General features: G+C 37.6%; 1 protein-coding gene across 1 annotated transcript in view; it reads left to right on the top strand.

Moving 5' to 3' along the window:
• CYSLTR1 (cysteinyl leukotriene receptor 1) overlaps positions 1-22,225 on the top strand; it is a 52,165-nt gene extending 29,940 nt beyond the window's left edge. The window contains exons 2-3 of the mRNA XM_024240816.3: positions 10,186-10,272; positions 19,813-22,225. Of these exons, the coding sequence (XP_024096584.1) occupies positions 19,840-20,853 (1,014 nt within the window). The 5' untranslated portion in view covers positions 10,186-10,272; positions 19,813-19,839 and the 3' untranslated portion in view covers positions 20,854-22,225. The remainder of the gene's footprint in view (positions 1-10,185; positions 10,273-19,812) is intronic.
• The last annotated feature ends 827 nt before the right edge of the window (positions 22,226-23,052 follow it).

Here is a 23,052-nt window from a genome sequence, read left to right as displayed (position 1 = left end):
ATGACTTTGACGAGTTGAGAGAAGAAGGCTTCAGAAGATCGATAATAACAAACTTCTCCAAGCTAAAGGAGGATGTTTGAACCAATCACAAAGAAGCTAAAAACCTTGAAAAAAGATTGGATGAATGGCTAACTAGAATAAACAGCATAGAGAAAACCTTAAATGACCTGATGGAGCTGAAAACCATGGCACATGAACTACATGATGCATGCACAAGAATCAGTAGCTGATTCAATCAACTGGAAGAAAGGTTGTCAGTGATTGAAGATCAAATGAATGAAATGAAGCAAGAAGAGAAGTTTAGAGAAAAAAAGAGTAAAAAGAAATGAATAAAGCCTCCAAGAAATATGGGACTATGTGAAAAGACCAAATCTACGTCTGATTGGTGTACCTGAAAGTGACGGGGAGAATGGAACCAAGTTGGAAAACACTCTTCAGGGTATTATCCAGGAGAATTTCTCCAACTTAGCAAGGCAGGCCAACATTCAAATTCAGGAAATACAAAGAATGCCAAAAAGATACTCCTCAAGAAGAGCAACTCCAAGATACATAATTGTCAGATTCATCAAAGTTGAAATGAAGGAAAAAATGTAAAGGGCAGCCAGAGAGAAAGGTCGGGTGACCCAAAAAGGGTAGCCCATGAGACTAACAGCGGATCTCTCAGCAGAAACTTTACAAGCCAGAAGAGAGTGGGGGCCAATATTCAACATTCTTAAAGAAAAGAATTTTCAACCCAGAATTTCACATCCAGCCAAACTAACCTTCATAAGTGAAGGAGAAATAAAATACTTTACAGACAGGCAAATGCTGAGAGATTTTCTCACCACCACACCTGCCCTAAAAGAGCTCCTGAAGGAAGCATTAAACATGGAAAGGAACAACCAGCACCAGCCACTGCAAAAACATGCCAAATTGTAAACACCATTGATGCTCTAAAGAAACTGCATCAAGTAATGGCCAAAAAAACCAGCTAACATCATAATGGCAGGATCAAATTCACACATAGCAATATTAACCTTAAATGTAAATGGGCCAAATGCCCTCAATAAAAAGACACAGACTGGCAAATAGGATAAAGAGCCAAGACCCATCAGTGTGCTGTATTCAGGAGACCCATCTCATGTGCAAAGACACACATAGGCTCAAAATAAAGGGATGGAAGAATACTTACCAAGCAAAGGGAAAGCAAAAAAAAAAAAAAGCAGGGGTTGCAATCCTAGTTTATGATAAAACAGACTTTAAACCAACAAAGATCAAAAGAGACAAAGAAGGTGATTACATAATGGTAAAGGGATCAATTCAACAAGAAGAGCTAACTATCCTAAATATATATGCCTCCAATACAGAAGCAGCCAGATTCACAAAGCAAGTCCTTAGAGACCTACAAAGAGACTTAGACTCCCACACAATAATAATGGGAGTCTTTAACAACCCTCTGTCAATATTAGACAGATCAATGAGACAGAATGTTAACAAGGATATCCAGGACTTGAACTCAGCTATGCATCAAGCGAACCTAATAGACATCTACAGAACTCTCCACCCAAATCCACAGAATATACATTCTTCTCAGCACCACATTGCACTTATTCTAAAATTGACTGCATAGTTGGAAGTAAAGCACTCCTTAGCAAATGTAAAAGAACAGAAATCACAAGTTGTCTCTCAGACCACGGTGCAATCAAATTAGAACTCAGGATTAAGAAACTCACTCAAAACTGCTCAACTACATGGAAACTGAACAACCTGCTCCTGAATGACTACTGGGTACATAACGAAACGAAGGCAGAAATAAAGATGTTCTTTGAAACCAATGAGAACAAAGACACAACATACCAGAATCTCTGGGACACACTTAAAGCAGTTTGTAGAGGGAAATTTATAGCACTAAATGTTCACAAGGGAAAGCAGGAAAGATCTAAAATCGGCACCCTAACATCACAATTTAAAGAACTGGAGAAGCAACAGCAAACAAATTCAAAGCTAGCAGAAGCCAAGAAATAACTAAGATCAGAGTAGAACTGAAGGAGATAGAGACACAAAAAAACTCTTCAAAAAATCAATGAATCCAGGAGCTTTTTTTTTTTTTTTGAAAAGATCAACAAAATTGATAGACCACTAGCAAGACTAATAACGAAGAAAAGAGAGAAGAATCAAATAGACACAATAAAAAAGCAATAAAGGGGATATCACCACCGACCCCACAGCAATACAAACTACCATCAGACAATACTAAAAACATCTCTATGCAAATAAACTGAAAAATCTAGAAGAAATGAATAAATTCCGGGACACATACACCCTCCCAAGACTAAACCAGGAAGAAGTTGAATCTCTAAATAGACCAATAACAGGTGCAGAAATTGAGGCAATAATTAATAGCCTACCAACCAAAAAAAGTCCAGGACCAGATGGATGCACAACTGAATTCTACCAGAGACAAAAAGAGGAGCTGGTACCATTCCTTCTGAAACTATTCCAATCAATAGAAAAAGAGGGAATCCTCCCTAACTCATTTTATGAGGCCAGCATCATCCTGATACCAAAGCCTGGCAGAGAGACCAAAAAAAAAAAAAAAAAAAAAAAGAGGTTTTTAGACCAATATATCTGATAAACATCGATGCAAAAATTCTCAATAAAATACTGGCAAACCAAATCCAGCAGCACATCAAAAGGCTTATCCACTATGATCAAGTCAGCTTCATCCCTGGGATGCAAGGCTGGTTCAACATACGCAAATCAATAAACATAACCCATCACATAAACAGAACCAACAATAAAAACCACATGATTTTCTCAATAGATGCAGAAAAGGCCTTCAACAAAATTCAACAGCCCTTCATGATAAAAACCCTCAATAAATTAGGTATTGATGGGATGTATCTCAAAACAATAAGAGCTATTTATGACAAACTGACAACCAATATCATACTGAATGGGCAAAAACTGCAAGCATTCCCTTTGAAAACTGGCTGAAGACAAGTATGCCCTCTGTCACCACTCCTATTCAACATGGCTTTGGAAGTTCTGGCCTGGGCAATCAGGCAAGAGAAAGAAATAAAGGGTACTCAATCAGGAAAAGAGGAAGTCAAATTGTCCGTGTTTGCAGATGACATGACTGTATATCTAGAAAACCCCATCATCTCAGCCCAAAATATCCTTAAGCTGATAAGCAACTTCGGCAAAGTTTCAGGATACAAAATCAATGTGCAAAAATCACAAGCATTCCTATACAACAATAACACACAAACAGAGAGCCAAATCTTGAGTGAACTTCTATTCACAATTGCTAAAAAGAGAATAAAATACCTAGGAATCCAACTTACAAGGGATGCGAAGGACCTCTTCAAGGAGAACTACAAACCACTGCTCAATGAAATAAAAGAGGACACAAACAAATGGAAGAACATTCCATGCTCATGGATAGGAAGAATCAATATCGTGAAAGTGGTCATACTGCCAGAGATAATTTCAATGCCATCATCATCAAGCTACCAATGACTTTCTTCACAGAATTGGAAAAAAACTACTTTAAAGTTCATATGGAACCAAAAAAGAGCCAGCATTGCCAAGACAATCCTAAGCCAAAAGAACAAAGCTGGAGGCATCAAGCTACCTGACTTCAAGCTATACTATAAGGCTACAGTAACCAAAACAGCATGGTACTGGTGCCAAAACACATATACAGACCAATGGAACAGAAGAGAGGCCTCAGAAATAACACCACACATCTACAACCATCTGATCTTTGACAAACCTGACAAAAACAAGAAATGGGGAAAGGATTCCCTATTTAATAAATGGTGCTGGGAAAACTGGCTAGCCATATGTAGAAAGCTGAAACTGGATCCATTCCTTACACCTTATACAAAAATTAATTCAAGATGGATCAAAGACTTAAATGTAAGACCTAAAACCATAAAAACCCTAGAAGAAAACCTAGGCAATACCATTCAGGACAAGGGATTGGCAAAGTCTTCATGACTAAAACACCAAAAGCAATGGCAACAAAAGCCAAAATTGACAAATGGGATCTAATTCAACTAAAGAGCTTCTGCACAGTAGAAGAAACTACCATCAGAGTGAACAGGCAACCTACAGAACGGGAGAAAATTTTTGCAATCTACCCATCTGACAAAGGGCTAATATCCAGAATCTACAAATAACTTAAACAAATTTACAAGAAAAAAACAAACAACCCCATCAAAAAGTAGGCAAAGGATATGAACAGACACTTCTCAAAAGAAAACATTTATGCAGCCAACAAACACATGAAAAAATGCTCATCATCATTGGCCGTCAGAGAAATGCAGATCAAAACCACAATGAGATACCATCTCACGCCAGTTAGAATGGCAATCATTAAAAAATCAGGAAACAACAGATGCTGGAGAGGATGTGGAGAAATAGGAACACTTTTACACTGTTGGTGGGAGTGTACATTAGTTCAACCATTGTGGAAGACAGTGTGGTGATTTCTCAAGGATCTAGAACTAGAAATACAATTTGACCCAGCAATCCCATTACTGGGTATATACCCAAAGATTATAAATCATTCTACTATAAAGACACATGCACACATATGTTTATTGTGGCAATATTCACAATAGCAAAGACTTGGAACCAACCCATATGTCCATCAATGAGAGACTGGATAAAGAAAATGTGGCAAATACACATCATGGAATACTATGCAATCATAAAAAAGGATGAATTCATGTCCTTTGCAGGGACATGGATGAAGCTAGAAACCATCATTCTGAGCAAACTATCACAAGGACAGAAAACCAAACACCACATGTTCTCACTCATAGGTGGGAACTGAACAATGAGAACACTTGGACACAGGGCAGGGAACATCACACACCGGGGCCTGTCAGCGGGTGGAGGGCTGGGGGAGGGGATAGCATTAGGAGAAATACCTAATGTAAATGACAAGTTGATGGGTTCAGTGAACCAACATGGCACATATGTACCTATGTAACAAACCTGCACGTTGTGCACATGTACCCTAGTACTTAAAGTATAATTTAAAAAAAATAAACATTGCATGTTCTCACTTATTTGTGGGATCTAAAAATCAAAACAATTTAACTCATGGATATAGACAGTTGAAGGGTGGTTACCAGAGGTTTGGAAGGGTAGTGGGAGGAGGTGGGGATGGTTAATGGACACAAAAACATTAGTTAGAGAGAATGAATAAGACCCAGTATTTGACAGAACAACGGAGTGACTACAGTGAATAATAAATTTGTACATTTTAAATAACTAAAAGTAAAATTGGATTGTTTGTAACACAAAAGACAAATGCTTGAGAGGAAAGATACCCCATTCTTCATGATGTGATTATTATGCATTGCATGCCTGTATCAAAACATTTCATGTACCCTATAAATATATACAGCTATTATGTCCCCACAGAAATGAAAAATAATAAAATTTAAAAACATAAATTGAATGACCACAGAGAACACTAATGACAAAGCAACAAATGGAAATTATCATGAAAGGTACAGACAAAATACTGCAGCATTTCAAAGAAGAGAAATGTAAAATTGGGTTAAAAGGATCAAGAATGGCTTACTATTTCACTAGAAACAAAAAAGAAGTATTATTACAATTTCATTTAGTAGAAGACACCAGTCTGGGGACTACCTGGGGACACTTTTGGGTCAGTAGCTGTTCCTGGACCTCACTTAGCACAATAGTATATAATTGATTCTTGTTCATACACTTCTATTGCAGCAACAATATAGTTGTATGGTATATGTGTTGGCACCTTATTTTTTTTTTTTCAAGAGACAGGGTCTCGGTCTGTCACCAGGCTGGAGTGCACTGGTACAATTATGGCTCACTGCAGCCTTGACCTCACGGGCTCAAGTAATTCTCCCCCCTGAGCCTTCTGAGTAGCTAGGACTACAGGCACTATGCTGCCATACCTGGCTAATTATTTTATCATTTGTTTTTTTGTTCTTTGTTTTTTTCTGAAAGAACTAATTTTTTTTGTAAGTATCTTACCATTCATGTCCCTTAAAAACAGCTGTACTGAGGTAGAATTGACATGCAGTAACCTGCACACATTTAAAGTGCACAATTTGATGAGTTTTCACACATGTATATACTTATGAAACCATCATCATAATCAAGATAGTGAATATATCCATCACCCCAAAGTATCCCCTTGGTAATTTCTCCCTCCTGTGTCTAGTTATGGGCTCTCCCCTTCCTACCCTGTTCCTATTCCCAGGGATCTGCTGATTTGCTCTTCATCACTATGCACTATTTTATCTAGTATTTTATATAAATGGAATCACACAATATGGATTATTTTTTGTCTGGCTTCTTTCACTCAGTATAATTGTTTTGAGATTCATCCACATTGTTGACTGTATCAATAATTTCTTCATTTTTAGCGGAAACTCCAGCTTTTTAAAGGTATAATTTATACATCATAAAATTCACCCATTGTAAGTGTACAATTCAATTATTTATAGTAAATTTCCAGAACTGTGCAGTCATCACCACAATGCAATTTTAGAACACTTTCACCACCCCCAGAAGATCCTTTGTGTCCAGTTGCAATTACTCCCTGCTCCCACGTGTGGATTCAGGCAACTATCACCTCTCTATATAGTTTGTCTTTTTGGGATATTTCAGATAAATGGAATAAGCAAAATGTAGTATTTTGCATATAGCTTTTTCATTTAGCAAATGTTCTTGAGTTGATCCATGTTGTAGCATGTATCAGTACTTCCTCGTGACTTTGAGTAAAGCAAAAATTTCTTAGATATGGCACCAAAATCACAATCTATAAAAGAAAAGTTGATAAATTGGATGTTATCACAATGAAAACTTCTGTTGTTTGCAAGACACTGTTAGGAGAATAAAAATGCAACCCATAAAATAGTAGCAAATATTTGCAAAGCATATATTTGATGTAGGTATTGTGTCCAGAACATATAAAGAACTTTCATACACAATAATAAGAAAATAAACAACCTAATGAAAAATGTGTGAAATATTGGAATAAGCATTTCACCAAGGGAAATATATGTATGGCAAATAAGCACATGAAAAGGTGCTCAATATCATTCATCATTAGAAAAATGCAAATCAAAATCAAAATGAGATATCACAACACACATATTAGACGGATATAATTTAAAAGACTGACCATACCAAGTGTTAGCATATGGAGATATGGAGGGGATACCAAGTAGTATACCCACATTACTCACCTTAAAAAGCAGTTTGTCAGTTTTTTTAAATTGTAACATACACCTACCTTGTAATCCGGCTACCCAAGAAAAGTGAAAACATGCCCATATAGAGACTTGTACATAAATGTTTGTGGCAGCTTTATCTGTAATAGCCAAAACTTGAAAGCAACTCACATGTCCATCAATGAGTAAATGTATAAACAATTTGTATATCTATATAATGAAATCCTATTCAGCAACAATTTTTTATTTTTTGTAGAGTGGTCTTGCTGTGCTGCCCATGCTTGTCTCGAATTCCTGACCTCAAGCAATCCTCCCATCTCACCCTCCCGAAGCACTGGGATTACACAACTAATCTGGGGCCTGATATTCTTAGAAAACCTCTGGGCTCTCTTATTTACCTTGTACACTAGAGCTTGACCAGGTTATAGGTTCAACAGATGCTAAGGGCTGATGCAGAAAAAGTATCCTCTTCCTTATAAAAATAGGGGCTCCTTAAATATTTGTTAACCTGAACTGAATTGGACTTAACATGAGCCGAATAAAAGATCTGAGTAGTTCATGAATTAAACAATTAAAATCAAAATCATACAACCACATTTGACTTCATTAACCCACCTTTACCCTCCCTATCACCCAGATAACAATGGTAGAGCCCGGTATTGGCAGAGCTCCTGTCAGAGACAAGAGTCCTCAAGGAACTGAAAAGGAAAGAGAAGCAAGGAGTGAAACTATTGAGTGCCTACTATGTGCAAGGCTAATTCATAAAGGAACCATAGAAGACCCTTCAGAATCCCAAACTTGAAAAATACTACATTGTTGCCGAGACAATGTGACATTTACTCACTTGTGTATGTAAAGATTGGACTAAATTGTAATTGCACAGCCACCATGGAAATGGATAACTAGATAGTGCATTAAGCCGGTAATATTAAACTTCTCATAGGTGGGTCTTAGAAATTCATAAACTTTCTTTCTTGTCCCACGCTAGGGAAAAATATAAGCTTTGTCTAAACACAAAACCAGGACAGAGCCAAGTTAATTTTCTTCACAGATGAGTAGAATCATATAATTTCAGGATCAGAAAGGAATTTTTTTTTTTTTTTTTTTTTTTTTTTTTTTTGAGACGGAGTCTCGCTCTGTAGCCCAGGCTGGAGTGAAGTGGCGGCTCACTGCAAGCTCCGCCTCCCGGTTTCACGCCATTCTCCTCCGAGTAGCTGGGACTAAAGGCGCCTGCCACCATGACCGGCTAGTTTTTTGTATTTTCAGTAGAGACGGGGTTTCACCGTGGTGCCTATCTCCTGACCTCCTGATCCATCCGCCTCCGCCTCCCAAAGTGCTGGGATTACAAGGTGAGCCACCGCGCCCAGCCAGAAAGGATTTTTATAAATTCAACATTCAGTCACTAGAACTTTATTGATGTACGGAGACCCAGGACAAGCTAAACAAACTTAAAAAAAAATATGTTTATTGCCTGATTGACAAAATATAAAAGACAACTCTGAGTAATTTTGCACCGGCAACACACACTTTACCCAGACTGTAGCAGGTTACATATGTCAACTTCTTACCTAGAGAAAAAGGAACAATTTGGAGAGGGAGAAGAAAGTGGAGATCTAAGAAATGATTATCTGAGTACAAGGGGGGTTCGAACTGCAATATTGCAGCTGTAGGTTCAGGTTTCTACTTTTAACACTAGACTACATTTTTTATTTTTGCATTTCTTTTATTTTCCTTTTGAATTTTTTTTTAGTTGAGTTCTAGAAAGTTCCAGCCTGTTTCTACTGGTTAAGAATAAACTGAAGGGGCCAGGTGTAGTGGCTCATGCCTGTAGTCCCAGCACTTTGGGAGGCTGAAGCGAGCAGATCACCTGAGGTCGGGAGTTCGAGACCAGCCTGGCCAACATGGTGAAACCCCATCTCTACTAAAAATACAAAAATTAGCTTGGTGTGGTGGTGTATGCCTGCAATCCCAGCTACTCAGGAGGCTGAGGCAGGAGAATTGCTTGAACCCGGGAGGCGGAGGACGGAGTGAGCAGAGATCACGCCACTGCACTCCAGCCACTCCAGCCTGGGCAGAGTGAGACTCTGTCTAAAAAAAATAAATAAAATAAATAAATAAATAAAAAGAATAAACTGAAGGAAAGTGTTTATTTTGTTAGCGCTTGGACCACAGATAAAGGAATAGTAGCTAGCCTCTGGAGGCCTTGCAGGCAGGAATTAAAGTTGACATAGGACAACAAAAACTTAGAAGAAAAGCATTCAGGTTGCTCCTCCTTCAAGAAACCCCATCTCTGCTCATCTCTTGGAGATTTATTATACTTTGTTAGATTATTGAACATAATTTAATTGAAGAGAAGAGATATATGCTTATGAAAAGTTAACTACAAACAGTTAATCTCCAAAAGTATATAATATATGACAAATTAGTGATATAAATATTATATGCTATTATAGTTTATAAGGAGAAGAGTGCAAGGTTCTTTAAGCCATTCGTCCTTTAAGGAAAACTATTTCTAAGCCATCCCAGACAATATACTTGATATTTGTAATATTCTAACACCTATTCCTAGCAATACAGATCCCTGGATGTAAAGTTCCAAATTACTTCCCCTCTTAACTTTATAACCAAGTGTTTAGAAGAGAAGATAGAGGAAATATCCTGGTTTCATAGAGAGAGGAATATTTTATAATAGTGTGTTCATTTTTAGATACAGATGCTACATGCACACAGCAGCAAACATCTGTGATGAGCCCTTGTCTGTATGCCAAGTTTCCCCCTGGGAATGTAAAAACAGATGGAGAAAAAAGGAGACGCAGAATTCAGTGACTAGCCCTAAATCTGTCAGTAAAGATTTGATGACCCATTACACACTCTGGATCTGTACATAAGGCTGCTAAGTTCTCATGACCCTTCTGGACTGCTTCTACAGTTGTTAACTTCCTTTTCAATCTTATGATTTCAGCGTGGGCTTCCTCTGATACTACACTGTAAAAGGCATTGATCACCATAAGAAGGAACATTTGTGAAGGTACTCCAGTGCCAGAAAGAGGTATACCTGAATTTTCCAAATGAACTTTGCTTTTTCAACTTGCAATTATCTTAACAAAGTAACTTACTTCATTATTCTCATGAAAATAAAATCAATTCTATTTATGTTTGTTGCTAGCTTTTATTAACCCATTTGTTTTCTGCTAAGATGGCTTTTACAATACTGTATTGTAACCTCTTCACACTTCTAAGCTATCATTCCTATCCCCCACTAGAAAATGAGCTGCTCGAAGGCAGGGATGAGGTCTTAACTATCTTATATTTCCAAAGAAACTCTCTGTATTCATCTAGTGGAGGGTAACATTATTGGGGGATCATGGTAAATTCTAAAAAACAAATTAAATGCTGTTTCATACAAGTAAAGCCATAATCTGTGAAATGAGTGGCTTGTACTAAATGATCTCTACCACTCTAGGATTCACTACTTGCTTAAAAGTTTTACAATCTTCTTTTTATGGCTTAATACAAATTGTTGACTTCATTATAAATAAACAACTGAACCTAAATATTGAAATTTTAGAAAAGTTTATTTTGGTCTGCAAGGACTGGGAAGTTATTAATGAGACTATAGACCATCTGTTTCTTTGTATATTTTTATAGTTATTTATCAGTTTTATTTAGCATCTTTCAAAGATGTGAGAATTTCAAATTTAACTATAATATAATGGACAAATGATTAGTCTATATCAATGATATGGGTGGGATTTTTTATTTTTTAGATACAAGGTCTCACTGTTTTGCCCAGGCTAGTCTCAAACTCCTGAGCTCAAGCAATCCTCCTGCCTCAGCCTCTTGAGTAGCCAGGATTACAGGCATGTGCCACCACAACTGACATTATCTGTGTTTTTTAACATTATGGTTAGCCTTATGACTTAGTACTTTCCTTGATATATTAGGAAGCAACTTTACTTACACAGCAACTTCAGACTCTGACATTGGAAAGATTTTAATTTATATTGGAATGAGAAGATAACTCCAAATAGTTTTAAATGACAAATAATACCTTCAAATGTTAAACTTGTCCTATCATTAATTTAGTATTCACTCAACACTTACTGAGCACTTATGGGCAAGTTACACATGTGCCAGGCTCTGTGTGGGATGCTTTTTTATATATCAACCAGATAGTCTGGCAGATAAGATATTTATACAAATCATTGATTTGCAAGATAGATTTAAGTTTCTCTAGAAGTTCATCAAAGATAGAAATTACTTCAGATAGAGGCTGAGGGAAGACTTAGTCAAGAAAGTGTAATTTGAGCTGAATGATGAGTAGTTTTTGCATATGCAAAGAAGGAGGAAAGGGCATTTCAGGAAGGAGGAAAGGCCATTTCAAGAAGAAAAAAAGACAGTGAAAAAAGCCAGGTGGGAAAGCTTATGGCACATGTCACTGGTATACTAAAATAGTTGTTTCTTCTAACTATACAGTGCACAAAAGAGAGAAGTGAGAGAGAAACTTGGAAAGGTAAATTGCACCCAGACTATAGAGAGCCTTAAATATCAGGCCAAGAAGTCTAGATGTTATTCTGAAGGCATTCTAAATCACTGAAGATTTTAAGGAAGACATGTCATAATTGAAAACTACAATGTGTAAAAAATTATTCCGGAAGGGGTTTGTAGCAAGACAGATTGAGAGTTGATAGTGGTGGGAAAGCCTGATGGTAATTATCTAATACTTTTCAAGTGTGGCTCATCTATAATATGAACAAGTTCTGAGGAGTTAATGTACAGTATGGTGGCTGTAGTTAACATTATATTATTTACTTGAAATTATATTATTTACTTGAAATTTGATATGGAAGATCTTATTTCAAAACCACAATGAAATACCATCTCACACAAGTTGGAAAGGCTATTATTTAAAAATCAAAACATAAGGCAGACCAGGCATGGTGGCTCACACCTGTAATCCCAGCACTTTGGAAGGCCAAGGCAGGCAGATAACCAGAGGTCAGGAGTTCAAGACCAGCCTGGCCAACATGGTGAAATCCAGTCTCTACCAAAAAAATACAAAAATTAGCCGGGCGTGATGGCACACGCCTGTAACTGTAATCCGTTACTCAGGAGGCTGAGGTGGGAGAATAGCTTGAACCCGGGAGGTGGAGGTTGCAGTGAGCCGAGATTGTGCCATTGCACTCCAGCCCAGGTGACAGAGTGAGATCCTGTCTCAATTAAAAAAAAAAAAAAAACCATAATAAAACATAGCAGGTGCTGGTGAGATTGTGGATAAATAAAAAACACTTATACACTGTTGGTGGGAGTGTAAATTAGGTCAGCCATTGTAGAAAGCAGTGTGGCAATTCCTCAAAGAGCTAAAAACAGAACTATCATTCCACCCAGCAATTCCATTACTGGGTATATACCCAAAGGAATATAAATCATTCTACCATAAAGACATGTGCATGCATGTGTTCATTGCAGCACTAGTCACAATAGCAAAGACATGGAATCAACCTAAATGTCCCTGAATAGAAGACTGGATAAAGAAAATGTAGTATGTATATACCATGAAATACTATGCAGCCATAAAAAAGAATGACATTATGTCCTTTGCAGGAACATGGATGGAGCTGGAGGCCTTTATTCTTAGCAAACTAACAAAGAAACAGAAAACCAAATACCGCATGTTCTCACTTATAAGTGGGAATTAAATGATGAGGACACATGGACACAAAGAAGAGAACAACAGACACTGGGACCTACCTGAGGGTGGAGGCTGTGAGGCAGGAGAGGATAAGAAAAAATAAGTAATGTGTACTAGGCTTAATACCTAGGTGATGAAATAATCTATACAACAAATGATTGTATAGATTAAAAAAACATATGACACAAGTTTACCTATATAACAAACCTACCCATGTACCCCTGAACCTAAAATAGAAGTGAAAAAGAAGAAAGTAGATCTTAAGCGTTCTTACCCCCCCCCCCAACACACACACACACACACAAATGGTATATGAGGTAATGGATGTGTTGATTAACTTTGTTAGGGAAATGATTTCACAGTGTATACTCACATGAAATCATCACATTGTACAACTTAGAATACGCAATTTCTATTTGTCAATTTATCTCAATAAAGCTGAAAAGGGCTATTACCAAAATTTTCAACAGCACTATCTAGTGCATTACAAGATAATATTGCCCGGTTTAGAAAAAACACTTGACATGGAACTAAGAAAAAGATTAACTTTAGGCAGTTTTTTTTCTTCCACAACTGCACCTGAGTTCACAACCAATGGTGAATGAGCCAGGTAACTAGAAAGGAAACTAAGAAATAATGCAGGAGTTTGGAATAGGAGTTACATTTTTCTCTATGGCCTCAGAATGATTCTTCTTCAATTTTGGCGGGTGGGGAGGATTCAGCGGCTACATGTGCAGGTTTGTTACATGGGTATATTGTGTGATGCTGAGGATTAGGGTACAAATGGTTCCATCACTGAGGTAGTGAGCATAGTGCCCAATAGGTAGTTTTTCAGCCCACAATCCTCTCCCTTCCACCCTACCTCCTATGGTAGTCTCCAATGTATACTGTTCCCATCTTTATGTCCATATATACCCAATGTTTAGCTCCCACTTACAAGTGAGAACATGCAGTATTTAATTTTCTGGTCCTGCATTAATTTTCTTAGGATAATGGCCTCCAACTGCATACATGTTGCAGCCAAGGACATTATTTAATGCTTTTTTATGGCTGCCTAGTATCAAATAGTGTATACATACCACGTTTTCTTTATCAGTCCACCATGGACGAGCATCTGAGTTGATTCCATGTTTTTGCTATTGTGAATTGTGCTGCAATGAACACATGAGTATATGTGTCTTTATAGAAGAACAATTTATACACCTGTGGGTATTTACCCAGTAATGGGATTGTTTGGGTAAAATGGTAGTTCTGTTTTAAGTTTTCTCAGAAATTTCCAAACTGCTTTCCATAGTAGCTGAACTAACATTCCCACCAGCAAGGTATATGTGTTCCCTTTTTGCAACCACTCCGACATCTATTATTTTTGTTACTTTTGAATAACAGCCATTTTCACTGGTGTGAGATGGTATGTCACTGTAGTTTTGACTTGCATTTCTCTAATTAGTGATGTTGAGCATTTTTTCGTATGTTTGTTGGCTGCATCTATGTCTTGTTTTGAGAAGTGTATGTTCATGTCCATTGCCCATTTTTTTAACAGGTTGTTTTTTTTGCATGTTGATTTAAGTTTCTTATAGATTCTGGATATTAGACCATTGTTGGATGTATAGTTTGCAAATATTTTCTCCCATTCTATAGGTTGTCTGTTTACTCTGTTGATAGCTTCTTTTGCTGTGTGGAAGCTCTTTAGTATAATTAGATCCCAATTGTTAATTTTTGCTTTGCTGCAATTGCTTTTGATGTTTTTGTCATGAAATCTTTGCTAGGTACTATGTTGAGAATGGTATTTCGTAAGTTTTCTTGTAGGGTTTTTATACTTTTAGGTCTTATGTTTACGTCTTTCATTCATCTTGAGTTTATTTTTGTATATGGTGAAAGGATGGGGTCCAGATTCAATCTTCTGCATATGGCGCTAGCCAGTTATCTCGGCACCATTTTTTTGCATAGGAAGTCCCTTCTCCATGGCTTGTTACTGTTGACTTTGTTGAATATCAGATGGTTGTAGGTGGGCAGATTTATTTCTTAGTTTGCTTTGGGTGTTCAGGCTCTTTTCTGGTGCCATATGAATTTTAGAAGTGATTTTCTTAATTCTGTGAAAAGTGATGTTGGTAGTTTCATAGGAATAGCATTAAATCTGTAAATGGGCAGTATGGCCATTTTAACAATATTGATTCTTCCCCTCCAGGAGCATAAAATGTATTTCTATTTGTTTATGTCATATCTTGTTTATTTGAGCAGTGTTTTGTAATTCTCAGTGTAGAGATCTTCCACCTCCCTTGCTAGCTGTATTCCTAAGAATTTTACTCTTTTTGTGGCTATTGTGAATGGGCTTGTGTTCTTGATGTTTTCCATGTTGCTTGCTCTCTCTCCCTGTCTTTCTGGGATGCCAATGAATCATGGATTCAGTCTACTTACATAATCCCATATTTCTCGGAGGCTTTGTTCTTTCTTTATTTTTTTCCTTATTTTTGTCTGACTGAGTTATTTCTGAGAACTGATCTTTGAGCTCTGAGATTCTTTCCTCACCTTGGTCTATTCTGCTATTAATATTTCCATTTGTATTATGAAATTCTTGAAGAGAGTTTTTCAGCTCTAGAAGATCAGTTTGGTTCTTTCTTAAAAGGGCTATTTTATCTTTAACTCTTGTATCATTTTATTGGATTCATGAGCTTCTTTGAATTGGGTTTCAACTTGCTCCTGAATTTCAATGAGCTTTGTTGCCATACATATTTTTTAATCCTATGTCTGTCATTTCAACTATTTCAATCTGGTTAAGAGTCATTCCTGGGGAGCTAGTGTGGTCATTTGGAGATAAGAAGATACTCTGGATTTTAGAGTTGTCAGAGCTCTCCCACTGATTCTTTCTTGTTTGTGTGGGCTGATGTCCCTTTAAGGTTTGATGTTGCTGTTCTTTGCATATGGCTTTTTGCTTTTATATTATTTGATGCCCTTGAGGGTTTGACTGTGGTGTAACTTAAGTTTAGTCAATTGACTTTGTTTCTGGATACTTTCAGGGGTCCGAGGTTCAGCCCACTCCTCCTGAGCTGTGTGTTTTAACCTTGGTGGGCTGGGACCAGGCGCACAATTTTTTCACTGGTCCCTCAAGATTAAGGACCTGCTGTGCTGGAGGAACCAAGGTGTTCCCAGTCTACTGACAACAACATGTCAACAGGGACTTCCAGCAAAAGCACTTCAGGGGGGTGGGGAGTTGGCAGTGGGGTCTTTGCACATGTACTGGTGAAGTGGTGGGGAGAGGCTGCAGGCAATTTCATGCTAGTGGCAGTCTATCTACAAAAGCTCTCCGACTGTTATGCAGGGTCATCTGGTGAAAGAGCTATGGTGGTGGCTGCTAGCAAGTTCTTTGGCTGGGCAGCTGAGGCTGTGCTGCAAGCAGGTGTGGCCAGGCAGGGACCCTGGGAGAGTCCAGCAGACAAGGGGGTCCTCAGATCAGACTACCCCTGTCCTATGAGCAAGATAGCCCTGCTCTGTCCAGGTCTGGCAGCCAACAAAGGATGAAGCTACTTAGAGGAGTATGGCAATCCTTGGGGTATGTGTAACCATGGCCATGCTCCACTATAGTCATTCTGGTGCCAAATACTCTGGGCTCTGTGAAGGCTGGATTTCTGTCTCTGCCAACTCTCTGAGCAGTTCTCCCTGCTAGCTCAAATGTCTGTGGAGATCATGGGGTCTCCTGCAGCTAAGATTCCAAATGTCCATGGCCCAAATGTCCTTGGGGCATTCCATGCCTATTTCACTCATCTCTTCCCCAGGAGCTGCTCTGGGCCAGGAATGAGTCCTAGTACTTGGTACCCCTGTGCAGTGTTCTCAGCTTCCTCCCCTTTCAGCCCAGGGTCTCCATCCTCCATCTGTCCACTTTCAATGCCTTTTTTCCAAGGATCAATTTGGAATGTGCCAATCTTCTTCACAGTCTGGTCTTTTGGTGGAAGAAGCTCTTTCTGACTGCATATAACTGGCCATCTTGGCTCAGATAATCTATCCAATTTTTATCTTATACCAAAAGTTCTTGGTAATAATAATAATAATAATCACTTTTTTAATGAAAGGGAAAAAATTGAACAACTATCTGGGATGGCTAGATGGATGGACGCTACATCCTCAATAGCAAATATAATTGTTAGCGGTAGTAAACCTAGGAAGTTACATCCTACCTGCAACAACTACCATAGCTATCTGTTTCTGTATCCCTAGTAAAGATCAGTCCCCTTCATGGCTGGCAGTTTTTGCATAATCAAGCAGTCTTCCCACCTTGCAAACCCCAACACCTCTCTTACAAGGGAGCAGGAGTTGTGTAAAAGGCCAACAACAGACTTAATCAAAGATTATCTGATATGTTACATATTGAGTCCCTTCAACCTTTGTAAAGAATAAAAGAGGATAATCTAGAGAAACATGAGAGAAATCACTACTTCTACACTACAGTATCTCATCTAAAGCCTTCTCTGATCAGAACTTATTGACTGCCCTCAGTGACAGAGCTGAAAAAGACTAGAGTAAGTATCAACTATAAGAGAAATCCTTCCTATAAGAGAAATAACTGTATATTGCTAAACAGTAAAGTCTAGGAAGTCTAGAAAGAGAACAAGAATGAATGGCTGCAACATTTTTCTCACCAAACAAGTATATTCCAACTATTGTACTACATCTTCCTTCAGAGCCTTAAATAATGGTGCAGATTTTAGAAATGTATTTTATCACTCTGAAATATTTTTCTCATCATTAAATAAATATATGGCTTCTAAGGTTTCTCTTACCATGGAGTTCTGCAGTTATAGGTAGAGTCAACCATGTTCTAGATTAATACTCTCCCCCAGGGGAGGGAGTTTCATTAACAGCAAATTAGATTATTTTCCATAGGTATGGGTGGCACTCAACAGATATTACCAAGGAAGCCCTCTTCTTGAGGGAACAAAACATTTTCTTTTTTAATTATTATTATTATACTTTAAGTTCTAGGGTACATGTGCACAACATGCAGGTTTGTTACATATGTATACATGTGCCATGTTGGTGTGCTGCACCCATTAACTCGTCATTTACATTAGGTATATCTCCTAATGCTATCCCTCCCCCCTTCCCCCACCCCACGACAGGCCCCGATGTGTGATGTTCCCCTTCCTGTGTCCAAGTGTTCTCATTGTTCAATTCCCACCTATGAGTGAGAACATGCAGTGTTTGGTTTTCTGTCCTTGTGATGGTTTGTTCAGAATGATGGTTTCCAGCTTCATCCATGTTCCTCCAAAGGACATGAACTCATCATTTTTTATGGCTGCATAGTATTCCATGGTGTATATGTGCCACATTTTCTAAATCCGGTCTATCATTGTTGGACATTTGGCTTGGTTCCAAGTCTTTGCTATTGTGAATAGTGCCGCAATAAACATATGTGTGCATGTGTCTTTATAGCAGCATGATTTATAATCCCTTGGGTATATACCCAGTAATGGGATGGCTGGGTCAAATGGTATTTCTAGTTCTAGATCCCTGAGGAATCGCCACACTGTCTTCCACAATGGTTGAACTAGTTTACAGTCCCACCAACAGTGTAAAAGTGTTCCTATTTCTCCACATCCTCTCCAGCACCTGTTGTTTCCTGACTTTTTAATGATTGCCATTCTAACTGGTGTGAGATGGTATCTCACTGTGGTTTTGATTTGCATTTCTCTGATGGCCAGTGATGATGAGCATTTTTTCATGTGTCTTTTGGCTGCATAAATGTCTTCTTTCGAGAAGTGCCTGTTCATATCCTTTGCCCACTTTTTGATGGGGTTGTTTGTTTTTTTTCTTGTAAATTTGTTTCACTTATTTGTAGATTCTGGATATTAGCCCTTTGTCAGATGAGTAGACTGCAAAAATTTTCTCCCATTCTGTAGGTTGCCTGTTCACTCTGATGGTAGTTTCTTTTGCTGTGCAGAAGCTCTTTAGTTAATTAGATCCCATTTGTCAATTTTGGCTTTTGTTGCCATTGCTTTTGATGTTTTAGACATGAAGTCCTTGCCCATGCCTATGTCCTGAATGGTATTGCCTAGGTTTTCTTCTAGGATTTTTATGGTTTTAGGTCTAACATTTAAGTCTTTAATCCATCTTGAATTAATTTTTGTATAAGGTGTAAGGAAGGGATCCAGTTTCAGCTTTCTACATATGGCTAGCCAGTTTTCTCAGCACCATTTATTAAATAGGGAATCCTTTCCCCATTGCTTGTTTTTGTCAGGTTTGTCAAAGATCAGATGGTTGTAGATGTGTGGTATTATTTCTGAGGGCTCTGTTCTGTTCCATTGGTCTATATCTCTGTTTTGGTACCAGTACCATGCTGTTTTGGTTACTGTAGCCTTGTAGTATAGTTTGAAGTCAGGTAGCGTGATGCCTCCAGCTTTGTTCTTTTGGCTTAGGATTGATTTGGTAATGTGGGCTCTTTTTGGGAGCCAAGCAGTTTCATCCAGATTTTATTATCTAAAATAATTCAGAGATTTTCCAATAAATAGGTATAGCTATAAATATATTCATACATGTGAAACTGCTATCTTAAAGCTTTTCTCTAATAGAAAAACAAGTTCATTTGAAAGGAAAACCTACTGAATTGTACTACAGTAGTATGATTTAAAATACAGGAGGGCTGTTTTACCTAGGTCTTGAAGATTTAGAGGAAGTCCATCAGAAAAACATGGGTGGGAAAGGACAAAAAAAGTTTTCTCAATGCCTGTAGGATACAGACTCTTCTCCAGAGGATAAGGTACAGCTGAATCCCTCCTCAATGCCTCACTACTCTTGCTTGCTGCTGTGGTCAAAAAGTATACATAGTGACACTATGAAATGAAACGTTAGTACTTCCTGTAATTTATGGTCTAGTTAAAATTGACAATTTTTTTTTATTTATTATAGGCACAAAGCAGACATTCGTAGAGAAACATGGATGAAACAGGAAATCTGACAGTATCTCCTGCCACATGCCATGACACTATTGATGACTTCCGCAATCAAGTGTATTCCACCTTGTACTCTATGATCTCTGTTGTAGGCTTCTTTGGCAATGGCTTTGTGCTCTATGTCCTCATAAAAACCTATCGTGAGAAGTCAGCCTTCCAAGTATACATGATTAATTTAGCAGTAGCAGATCTACTTTGTGTGTGCACACTGCCTCTCCGTGTGGTCTATTATGTTCACAAAGGCATTTGGCTCTTTGGTGACTTCTTGTGCCGCCTCAGCACCTATGCTTTGTATGTCAACCTCTATTGTAGCATCTTCTTTATGACAGCCATGAGCTTTTTCCGGTGCATTGCAATTGTTTTTCCAGTCCAGAACATTAATTTGGTTACACAGAAAAAAGCCAGATTTGTGTGTGTAGGTATTTGGATTTTTGTGATTTTGACCAGTTCTCCATTTCTAATGGCAAAACCACAAAAAGATGAGAAAAATAATACCAAGTGCTTTGAGCCCCCACAAGACAATCAAACTAAAAATCATGTTTTGGTCTTGCATTATGTGTCATTATTTGTTGGCTTTATCATCCCTTTTGTTATTATAATTGTCTGTTACACAATGATCATTTTGACCTTACTAAAAAAATCAATGAAAAAAAATCTGTCAAGTCATAAAAAGGCAATAGGAATGATCATGGTCGTGACTGCTGTGTTTTTAGTCAGTTTCATGCCGTATCATATTCAACGTACCATTCACCTTCACTTTTTACACAATGAAACTAAACCCTGTGATTCTGTCCTTAGAATGCAGAAGTCCGTGGTCATAACCTTGTCTCTGGCTGCATCAAATTGTTGCTTTGACCCTCTCCTATATTTCTTTTCTGGGGGTAACTTTAGGAAAAGGCTGTCTACATTTAGAAAGCATTCTTTGTCCAGCATGACTTATGTACCCAGAAAGAAGGCCTCTTTGCAAGAAAAAGGAGAAGAAATATTTAAAGTATAGTTTAAACCCATTTCCAGTCCAAACCAATGAAAATAGTTTCCCAAATAACTATTTTGTCAAATCATTTACCAAAAAAAATAAAAATTTTAATTAATATTTTACAAATACTTAACTATTTGGGCCTACAAATCGATCTCATTTATGCATCCACATGATTAGATATTTATAGATATTTTAAGTGCTAAAAATTCGGTCCACAACTATGAACTCAATTATAAATTATTTTGACCACTCACCAGAATTTGGAGAATATTTGTATCTTTGCACTATAAAATATGTCTTATATTAAAGTTTTCCTCTTCAAATAAAAGCTTTACAAAGGATAAAATATATAAAATTAGTCAATATAAAATATATGTAAGCTAAAAGTTATAAAATATAAAAATAGATATAAAATTGGCAGATAGTTCTGAATCATTCTAACATATTCCTTTGCATGCATGCCATCAGATGAGAACAGGAGATGACTCAGGAGCTACATAAAACATACTGTCACCCTTCTTTGTAGTACTGATTCACTAGGCAAATTAGGGCCATTTCTTCCAAAAGAGAATGTAAAAGGGCTAGAACAGACTAGTATTCAGCTAAAGAGTCCTAAAAGCACCATACAATGTTCAATATGGAAACAGGAGAAATCTGGTCAAAAGCCAGTTTGTCTCCAATTTTCTTCTGCCTTTGCCTCAGGCTCCCAAAATTGAATAGTGGAGTTTTAGCTGCTCAGTGAGGTTCCTGTAGAGATTTCTCTCCATCCATGACATATAATTCTTCCTTAAGAAGCCAGACAACTGGCACTCCTATATATAAACAGAAGTAATTAAAAATTTATCTGAAGAAGAGAAAAGGAAAAGGAATCTACTTTTCTATATGCCAATTGCTGGGATCAAAATAAACTACAAAGGATTTATGAAGAAAATTGTGAATGTTCATGTTACAAATTCTTTTAAGAAGGGCATACATTTATGAATATGTATACAACTATATGTAAGAGATTTTGCTGTATGATATGCATTATGGGTGAATGTTCACTATAAGTTTTATTATTGTTTATTACTTTTTATTGGTATGTTGACAGGAATATCATGGATATGTTTACAGTGACTTTTATATTACAGTGGATGCTTTGATCTTAAAACAGCCACAACAACTCATCTACGGCTGAAATATAATTTTCGTGGACAACCTTTTGCTGAAGTGTAGTGTGTCTTTTAACTTTGTTTTTTAAAAGGTACATTACCTCAGAGGAAATAAATGATAACTATAAAGAAAAAAGAAAGCTTTGGGAAAATTTTCTATCTGAATCTGCCATGTGTACATTATTTCTATTTCATTTCTAATGTTGTAGTCCTTTGGGGAAAAAATTACAAATCATAAACAGAAAGGACCTCTAAGGCATAGTAATAGCTTGTGCCCATTTATTTTTATTATTATTATTATACTTTAAGTTTTAGGGTACATGTGCACAATGTGCAGGTTTGTTACATATATATACATGTGCCATGTTGGTGTGCTGCACCCATTAACTCGTCATTTAGCATTAGGTATATCTCCTAATGCTATCCCTCCCCCCTCCCCCCACCCCACAACAGTCCCCGGTATGTGATGTTCCCCTTCCTGTGTCCATGTGTTCTCATTGTTCAGTTCCCACCTATGAGTGAGAACATGCGGTGTTTGGTTTTTGTCCTTGCGATAGTTTGCTGAGAATGATGGCTTCCAGTTTCATCCGTGTCCCTACAAAGCACAAGAACTCATCATTTTTTATGGCTGCATAGTATTCCATGGTGTATATGTGCCACATTTTCTTAATGCAGTCTATTGTTGCTGGACATTTGGGTTGGTTCCAAGTCTTTGCTATTGTGAATAGTGCCGCAATAAACATACGTGTGCATGTGTCTTTATAGCAGCATGATTTATAATCCCTTGGGTATATACCCAGTAATGGGATGGCTGGGTCAAATGGTATTTCTAGTTCTAGATCCCTGAGGAATCGCCACACTGACTTCCACAATGGTTGAACTAGTTTACAGTCCCACCAACAGTGTCAAAGTGTTCCTATTTCTCCACATCCTCTCCAGCACCTGTTGTTTCCTGACTTTTTAATGATTGCCATTCTAACTGGTGTGAGATGGTATCTCACTGTGGTTTTGATTTGCATTTCTCTGATGGCCAGTGATGATGAGCATTTTTTCACGTGCTTTTTGG

This window comes from Pongo abelii, chromosome X, assembly GCF_028885655.2.
Source record: "Pongo abelii isolate AG06213 chromosome X, NHGRI_mPonAbe1-v2.0_pri, whole genome shotgun sequence".
NCBI lineage: Eukaryota > Metazoa > Chordata > Mammalia > Primates > Hominidae > Pongo > Pongo abelii.
Note: the sequence above shows the minus strand (reverse complement) of the source record. Positions and strands in the feature narration are given on the sequence as shown.